Here is a 9,334-nt window from a genome sequence, read left to right on the forward strand (position 1 = left end):
AATGTCCACAACGATCCCGGTCTTCAAAAGAAAGTCCCGACCGAGAATCACAGGAACATTGAGCCCTGGGAGATGAACAAAACGCGCGCGTCTCATTCGATCTCCCCATCTGACAGTCAACCTTGCGGCGCCAGCCGAATGGGCCACGCCTGTTGCAAGAGTGAATGTCGTTCGGCAGTCCCGCAAGCGCACCGAATGTTTCTGCAAGTGGGACAATACCTGTGCGCCGAACAACGAAGCGCTAGCGCCCGTGTCCAGCAACGCCGAAAATTCACGGCCGGCAATAATGACCGGAATGAACGGCGCGTGCGCACCAGCAAGACAGCTTGCCCTGTACGCAGAGGGTAGAAGCAAAGGTTCGGCCGCCCGTGCTTTCACGAACGACCCGCAGTTCCGTTTCCCTGCCTCACAGGAGGCCTAGATCCGGTGCATTCCCTTGCTACGTGCCCTCTTTCACGGCAGCGAAAACAGCGCACTCCATCTCGATCTCTTTCACGAGACGGAGCAGCCTCGAGCTGCTGTGATCGGCTCGCCACGTTATCACAGGATACGTTACGACGAGCGTCACCCACATTGCGTTGGGTCGGATGGCGTCCCTTCGCGTGGGTTTCAGGTGGTGCAGCACAGGCTGCCCGCCTTTCGTGCGTATAGGGGTCAAGAGCGCGATCGCTCAACTCCCACGCACAGCCACCGGCAGCCGCAAAGGCAGCGCCATGTGACTTTTGTTGGGGCACAGCCCCTCGCCAGGCGCAGCGCGGCTCAAGGGCATCGCTGGCTGGCGGCGGCGGGCGATAGGCGCGCGCGGCGAGAAGGTCGCCTTGAATGCGCTTTGCCTCGGCGGCCAGCTCCTCCAAATCGCGGAAGCGACCGCCGCGCAGGTACGCCGAAAAGGTCGGATGTGCCTGCCGAATCACCCGTTCGACGCGTTCCTCGTTCGAGGCTCGGGGCTCAGCGATAGAAAAAAGGTCATCCATCGCGCGTACGTATTCCTGAAGCGACTCATCAGGAGCTTGTGTACGGAGCTCGAGCTCTCGCCGCATCCTACTCTCGTAGTCAGCGGGTAAGAATTCGCGCAGAAAGGCCGCGCGGAACTCCTCGAGGGTTGCTGCTCGGTAGCCGGCAAGCCGATACCACCTCGCCGCCGTATCAGTCAGTGCAGCCGGGACAACGCGCCCGAGCACCTCCTGATCGTCCAAGCCCATTGCTCTCTGATAACGTGACAGAGAGTCAAGGTAGTCTCGGGCGCTGAGCAAATCCCCGTATCCGCTGTATGTTGGCACAGGCAACATAACAGCGGGGTGGGTGCGTTTCGGAACGGCCGAAAGCGTTTGGACAGCTCCCGAGAGCGCTTGGATCATCTCGACGGCGTTTTGCAGCAGCGTCTGAGTCGCACCTGCTTCACAGGAAGCCGTTGGTGCGTTAGCGGCGCGGTCGAGCGAAGGTGAACAGTCTCCCAGCTCGATCAGTGGAGCGGTTTCAAAAGGACTACCGTCCTGCGCGCCATTCCCAGAGCAAAAGAGGCTCCTAGCGGGATTTGCCTGCTGTCGAACATAATTGCCAGTTGGGGCGGCTGCCGTCGACAATACAGGCGCCTGCTCAGCGTGCGGTCGAACTGTCGGTTGCACGGCTGACGGCGGGCAAAAGTCGGCACAGGCCAGAGCCTGCGCCCCGTCACTTCCACAGGGAACCGACGGAAAGCGCTGTGCCGTTGAACTGCCACGCATTTCGAAGGGTACTGCAGCAGTCGAAGGTGCCTGAGCACACCGTTCGGGTAGGGCAAAGGGCCCAGTCCGCAACGATGCTCCATCTCCAAAGGGAGCTGGCAGGCGCTTTGTGTCGTCCCCACGGGGGGTTGCGACACGTAAGGCACTGGCCTTGTTCTCGTGCAACGCGGCGTCCGCCAGAACAGTCAACGGACAAAAATCCCGCGAAGCAGACATGTTGCGGCGAGCCCGAGACGCACAGGCGTACTGACTCGCTAAGAGCAGTCAAAAGCTTAATGAGCTTTTGATACCGCGTTGGGCGCCAGTGTAGTTGCACGTACTTCACAGGAGTACGGCCACTAGCGTGGGTTCGGACTTAGCGAGCCACAGGGCCGCGTTTGCCGTCGCCTCGCGTGAACTAGCGCGCCACTGCACACGTACGTTCGAGCGCAAAGGCGCCGAGCACAACGCGGCAAGTACACAGTACTGCTCTCGAGATCCGCAACAGTTTATTGCCTGCGGCAACACCACAAAACGCCGTACAACGCCCGCTCCCAAAGGCGGCGGGAGAAGCAAACAGGCTTCACCACGCCACGGGCGAAAATACAACACAAATGGTGCCGCTAGCACGTCTCCGCGGGCAACGGGCTCACGGCGACACGCCGCTGAGAGAAAACGGGTCTCTCGCGACTATGCTGCGTACTCTTACGATCTGTGACCACAGGGCCCGATCGCTCGAGTGAGGGCAAACTCCGCTCGCGTTGGCTTCGATAAGTACGGTTTCGGCGTAGTACGACCACGCGCGAATGCACCGCACCGCTCTTCAGCCTAGCGTTCGGAAAGGGACAACGTAAGGTAAGCGCTCGCCGCTGGCGCAAGGCACCGTTAGCGAGTTCCATCCGAGCGAGCCCAAACGAGGAGCCGACGGACGGGAGAGAAAATGCGTGCTTACCCTACGAGGTCCAGAGAGGGTCTCGCCCTCGCTGCGCGAAACGTCTCGCGGACACGAAACTCGAGCGCAGCGCCCCCGTCGAGGATCCGGCGCCGGGTGAGGGGGTTAACGTCACCCCCGCTCGCCCAGCACCGTAGGACGGCGGAGGAGGGGAGCGGCATGATCGGGCATGAGGATGGCAGAAATAGGCGAAAACCCGCGCAATGGCGACGGGCAAGCCTCAATCCCCACATCCCCCTCTCCTAAATTTGCCCTTTCCGGTCTGCAAAGGCAGCCGGCGGTCACCCATGCAGTTAAAATAACACTGCTATGAGCAACCATAGCCTCGGTCCAGCCCTGGAGCTGCTGCTAAAAGAATACATTGATAATGCGAGAAAAATCAATAACAAAGACAATACGCTTGAAAACATAATACAATAAAATGGCGCTGCGGAAGGGAAGGTAAGGAAATTAAGGCAAGTGTTCGTGATGCTTGCGCGAAAGAGAGTCCACAGCGCGGAGGGGAGGAAGAGCGTAATAATTGTCAGCAAGGTGAATGCCAGAGTGCGAGGCAGGAGGCTTTTGAAGTCCTCATGGCGGAACGGGCTCACTGATGGCTCGTCGCTCTTGTCGGCGATTAGCCTGAGAGTCCGACGAACGCCGCTTCGGTGATGGTGCGAAGGTCCCGAATTTTTCGGCTGGAATGACGGGAGACCTCGCTGGGACAGCCGGCCCTTTTTTTGGGGGGGATCAATAAGGCCGACCCGAACTGGCTGCGAGGCATCCTGGAGCCGGCAAAGCGCAGGCATACCTGCTATGTCAGCTGGCCTAGCGCAGGAGCCATGATGGAGAGGGCAGCCAGGCTTCTCGACGACGGCCGAGAGCAGGGCACCGCTGGTCTGTCCGGCGTCAGCGGGTCATTGACCCGAGTGTCCACGTAGATTAGATGAATTCACCACGCGCACTCTTTCTAGGCACGCACCAATGCACCACGCACGTACGCACGCACACACACACGTCACTGCACACAGCGGCGCTTTCACCAAGCGCGGCCCGAGCTCGCCGTCCAAGGCCACTGCGCCTCACTTTTCACGGTGTCATGTCGCCAACCGCGCGCGCTCGCGTGGGAAGGCGCAAAGCGTCCTTCGTTCCTTTCCCCCCCGCAAAGCACCGCTATTCACGAATCCTTCCGCAGGCACAATAATATAAAAACACGGAAAGAGAGTAAAGGGAACAAAATGACAGTCAATATGCGGCAAACACAACCGAAAACATATTAAATACACATGAGTATTCAAATAAAACAGAAAAAAAAACACTAGCAGCAACTGGGCGGGCCGACTTCTTTACGAGCACTGGCCGTAAAGAGGCTAGCATACTGAGGCTGGAAAGTAACTGAGGGCCTTCGGTTGCGGAAAACAGAGTCCGCCGTCCGGCGCGAAATCACAAAGGTGACCGCTTCCTCAGATTATACCGATGCGGGGTCCGAATGCGGTCCGCCGCACCGGGTGTGCCCCGTTGCTTGCGCGAAGTACCACAGGGCGCTGGCGCAAGCTCGTCAGACCGTGATGCAAAGGATTTCAGGTCTGCGATATGGGCACGGCTGAGTTTTCCCGAAATGGGATCTTTCAGCAAGTACGCGAGTGGAGTCCAAGCTTTCTCCACTCGGTACGGACCAAGCCACTTAGGAGCGAGCGAGGCTGAGAACCCCTTACTCGCGTCGCTAAGGGCGTGGTTGCGCTTCAGGACAAGATCGCCCACCTCAAATGCTAGGTCGCGATGCTTGCGGTCATATTGGGCCTTCTGCTGAGCCCTAGACGACGCCAGACTTTGCCTTGCTTTACAGAAAGCTCGACAAAGCCGGTCCCGAAGCTGTGACGCGTAAGCAGAACAATCTGTCTGCTTCTCCTCGTCCCCGAGCTGGCATTGAATGACACTGGTCACCGGATTTGCCAACTCCCTTCCAAAATTTAAGAAGGCGGGCGAGAAACCAGTCGAGCGACTCTCGGATGTTCGAATGGCGAACGCGAGCTCGCTCAAATGGTCTGCCCAGTCCTTTTGACTTTCGGCAAAGGCCGCCAACATTGGCTTGAGCGTACGATTGACGCGCTCCGTCAAATTGGACTGGGGATGGTAGGGTGAAGTGGTGCAGTGATCAATTCCAAGGGAACGGCACGTGACACCAAACACTCGAGCGGTGAAATACGAAGCGTTGTCAGTGATGAGCCTTTCCGGAAAGCCGAACCGGCAAAACACTTCCTGCAGCTTCTCGAGCACCGCCCTCGCTGTCACCTTCCGGAGAGGGAACAATTCCACCCACTTCGAAAAGTGATCCACGACTACCATGAGGTGAATGAACCCCTGCTTACTTCTGGGAAAAGGTCCCATTAGATCGCAGGTGGCCACTTGCCACGGACGCTCACTGACAATCGGTTTCATCAGACCAGGTGGCTTGCCACCCCTAGACTTCACCGTTTGACAGACGTGGCAGGAACGGCAATAGCGATAAACGTCACGCTTCATGCCGGGCCAGGTCACCGTCTTGCTCAGTTTTGCGAAAACTTTGGAGCCACTCAGGTGACCGGCCATGGGTTCGTCGTGAGAGGATCGCAACAGGGCGACTCTCAGACTTTTGGGCATAACCACCTTAAACGGATCGATAGACTCGTCATCGGTGGCTATATATTTCAGCAGGAGCCCGTCATGGTCCAGCAAATATGAATCCGCCGGGGACTCAGCGACACACGCTGGTTCCAGCCCCCTATCCGCGCCCGCTGCAGGGCAAGCAGCGTAACGGCGCTCCGTCTCCCTGAGACCGTCGCACATTTCGCGACAAAACGGATCACTTTGCTGAGCCTTCAGTAGCTCTTCTCTGCTGAAAGCGATTCCCATTCTCCCAAAGGGGAACCTGGTATCGCGCCCACTCAGGACCGCAGCAACCGCCGCTTGCGTCGGCGTCACGGGTTCGCTCTCGGCATCGTGGCCTTTGGAGAGCTCACCCGCTGGCCGGCTCCGCGGAGCGCTGTTGGCCTGGATAGCAGCCAGGGTTCGTCCGAATGCGGCGGACTCGCCCCTTTCGCCGAACGGCGGCGAAGCCGCTGTTTCGCCCCCACCGCTTGCTTGTGCAAAGGCACCGCTGTCGGCTGTCGCACCGGAATCAAGGTTCTCGGCAGACAATGGGGCACGAGATAGCGCGTCAGCTACCACGTTGGTGCTCCCCTTTCGATACTGCACTGCAAAATTATAGTGCTGTATCAGGAGAGCCCAGCGCGCCAGCCTGCCCGCAGGCTCACGGAGCCGCATCAGCCAGCTGAGCGCACTGTGATCCGTTTGCACCACGAATTTCGTCCCATCAAGGTAGACGTCAAATTTCCGCAGTGCAAACACGATGGCGAGGCACTCCTTTTCGGTAACGGAATAATTTTTCTCCGCGGGTACCAAGGAGCGGCTGGCAAAGGCCAACGGCTGCAACACGCCATCGTATTCCTGTAGGAGAACGGCTCCTAATCCCAGATCGCTCGCATCAGTCTGTACAACGAACGGTCTGGTCAGGTCGGGGAGTCTGAGCTGCGCTGTCTCCGCAATGGCGCTAGACAGTCGGCAAAACGCCTCTTGCTGCTCAGGTCCCCATTGCCAAACAGCAGACTTACCCAAGAGCTTGGTCAAGGGCGCCTGCAGTCGGGCACAGGACGGTATGAAGGAACGATAAAAGTTAACCATTCCCACAAAGCGGCGAAGGCCACGTACGTCCTTGGGCACGGGGAAATCGAGGATTGCTCGAAGTTTCTCCCGATCCGGCTCAATGGAGCCTTCGCCCAGCGTAAACCCGAGTAACTGAATACGGGTCTGCGCTAATTGGGCTTTCGCGGGATTTAACGTCATCCCGGCAGCCCGCACCCTCTCGAGCACATCGGCAACATGGGCCAAGTGCTCTTCGAAGGTTCGCGAATAAATCACGATGTCGTCGAGGTAGCACAAGCAGTAAGACCACTTTGCTTCCCCGAGGACGCGGTCCATGAGTCTTTGAAACGTCGCAGGAGCATTGCAAAGACCAAAGGGCATCCGAGTGAACTCGAACAACCCTCTGTGGGACGTGAAAGCAGTTTTGCACTGGTCACGCTTACCCATCCGGACCTGTAGGTAACCTTTCGAGGCGTCGAGCGTGGTAAAGTGCCGTGCCTCGCCCAGGTTTCCTACGATGGAGTTTATCGTAGGGAGTGGATAGGCATCCTTACGAGTCACTCCGTTCAGACGGCGATAGTCGACGCACAGGCGATGACTGCCGTCTTTCTTAGGCACCAACACAATTGGAGACGCCCAGGGGCTAGACGAACGGCGAATAATGCCTGCCGAAAGCATGTCGTCTAGCAAGCCGTCGATAATCTGCCTTTTGGCGAGACTGACGGGCCTGGGGTTACACTTCAAAGGAAGCGCGTCGCCAGTTTCGATCACGTGGCTAACAAAATCGGTACAGCCCGGTTGATCGGTGAAGAGCTCGTCGTACTGGCGTAAAAGTGCCGACAGACGAGCCTTCTGTGTATCATCCAAATGAGTCGCACAGGCGATCAAAGGATGTGGTGCCTCTTCGTGTCGTGTCGGTCGATCCAAAAGGGGGTTTCGAGCCGACGAGCGCGTACTGCCGGAGTATGACCCCGAAGTTTGCGCGCGACACGGTTCGTGCCGTCCCTCTCGTTCCCAAAGGGGACTGTGAGAGGAAGAATGCGTTGAGCAGGAGTATGACCCCGAACTCTCCGCGTGGCACGTTTCCGACGTTTCTGCGGCAAAGGCAACAGTAAGCGCCGGCGGGCTGATGAACGGCTTGAGTTGGGAAAAGGGCCCATCACGATAGCCGCCATTCGCAATGTCCACAACGATCCCGGTCTTCAAAAGAAAGTCCCGACCGAGAATCACAGGAACATTGAGCCCTGGGAGATGAACAAAACGCGCGCGTCTCATTCGATCTCCCCATCTGACAGTCAACCTTGCGGCGCCAGCCGAATGGGCCACGCCTGTTGCAAGAGTGAATGTCGTTCGGCAGTCCCGCAAGCGCACCGAATGTTTCTGCAAGTGGGACAATACCTGTGCGCCGAACAACGAAGCGCTAGCGCCCGTGTCCAGCAACGCCGAAAATTCACGGCCGGCAATAATGACCGGAATGAACGGCGCGTGCGCACCAGCAAGACAGCTTGCCCTGTACGCAGAGGGTAGAAGCAAAGGTTCGGCCGCCCGTGCTTTCACGAACGACCCGCAGTTCCGTTTCCCTGCCTCACAGGAGGCCTAGATCCGGTGCATTCCCTTGCTACGTGCCCTCTTTCACGGCAGCGAAAACAGCGCACTCCATCTCGATCTCTTTCACGAGACGGAGCAGCCTCGAGCTGCTGTGATCGGCTCGCCACGTTATCACAGGATACGTTACGACGAGCGTCACCCACATTGCGTTGGGTCGGATGGCGTCCCTTCGCGTGGGTTTCAGGTGGTGCAGCACAGGCTGCCCGCCTTTCGTGCGTATAGGGGTCAAGAGCGCGATCGCTCAACTCCCACGCACAGCCACCGGCAGCCGCAAAGGCAGCGCCATGTGACTTTTGTTGGGGCACAGCCCCTCGCCAGGCGCAGCGCGGCTCAAGGGCATCGCTGGCTGGCGGCGGCGGGCGATAGGCGCGCGCGGCGAGAAGGTCGCCTTGAATGCGCTTTGCCTCGGCGGCCAGCTCCTCCAAATCGCGGAAGCGACCGCCGCGCAGGTACGCCGAAAAGGTCGGATGTGCCTGCCGAATCACCCGTTCGACGCGTTCCTCGTTCGAGGCTCGGGGCTCAGCGATAGAAAAAAGGTCATCCATCGCGCGTACGTATTCCTGAAGCGACTCATCAGGAGCTTGTGTACGGAGCTCGAGCTCTCGCCGCATCCTACTCTCGTAGTCAGCGGGTAAGAATTCGCGCAGAAAGGCCGCGCGGAACTCCTCGAGGGTTGCTGCTCGGTAGCCGGCAAGCCGATACCACCTCGCCGCCGTATCAGTCAGTGCAGCCGGGACAACGCGCCCGAGCACCTCCTGATCGTCCAAGCCCATTGCTCTCTGATAACGTGACAGAGAGTCAAGGTAGTCTCGGGCGCTGAGCAAATCCCCGTATCCGCTGTATGTTGGCACAGGCAACATAACAGCGGGGTGGGTGCGTTTCGGAACGGCCGAAAGCGTTTGGACAGCTCCCGAGAGCGCTTGGATCATCTCGACGGCGTTTTGCAGCAGCGTCTGAGTCGCACCTGCTTCACAGGAAGCCGTTGGTGCGTTAGCGGCGCGGTCGAGCGAAGGTGAACAGTCTCCCAGCTCGATCAGTGGAGCGGTTTCAAAAGGACTACCGTCCTGCGCGCCATTCCCAGAGCAAAAGAGGCTCCTAGCGGGATTTGCCTGCTGTCGAACATAATTGCCAGTTGGGGCGGCTGCCGTCGACAATACAGGCGCCTGCTCAGCGTGCGGTCGAACTGTCGGTTGCACGGCTGACGGCGGGCAAAAGTCGGCACAGGCCAGAGCCTGCGCCCCGTCACTTCCACAGGGAACCGACGGAAAGCGCTGTGCCGTTGAACTGCCACGCATTTCGAAGGGTACTGCAGCAGTCGAAGGTGCCTGAGCACACCGTTCGGGTAGGGCAAAGGGCCCAGTCCGCAACGATGCTCCATCTCCAAAGGGAGCTGGCAGGCGCTTTGTGTCGT

The 9,334-nt window shown here is 58.8% G+C and overlaps 2 protein-coding genes across 2 annotated transcripts; both read right to left on the reverse strand.

Annotated features, from left to right (window-relative positions):
* Window positions 1-374: 374 nt before the first annotated feature.
* Window positions 375-1,280, reverse strand: LOC119379384 (uncharacterized; the record flags this gene model as incomplete). Its single annotated transcript, XM_037648703.2, has 1 exon — window positions 375-1,280. A coding segment is annotated over one exon (906 nt), but the record flags the coding sequence as incomplete, so codon positions are not given.
* A 6,588-nt stretch (window positions 1,281-7,868) lies between these two features.
* On the reverse strand, window positions 7,869-8,774 carry LOC119383333 (uncharacterized; the record flags this gene model as incomplete). The annotated part of the gene is made up of 1 exon (XM_037651413.2): window positions 7,869-8,774. A coding segment is annotated over one exon (906 nt), but the record flags the coding sequence as incomplete, so codon positions are not given.
* Between the last annotated feature and the right edge of the window lie 560 nt (window positions 8,775-9,334).

This window comes from Rhipicephalus sanguineus, chromosome 1, assembly GCF_013339695.2.
Source record: "Rhipicephalus sanguineus isolate Rsan-2018 chromosome 1, BIME_Rsan_1.4, whole genome shotgun sequence".
In the NCBI taxonomy this organism is placed as follows: domain Eukaryota; kingdom Metazoa; phylum Arthropoda; class Arachnida; order Ixodida; family Ixodidae; genus Rhipicephalus; species Rhipicephalus sanguineus.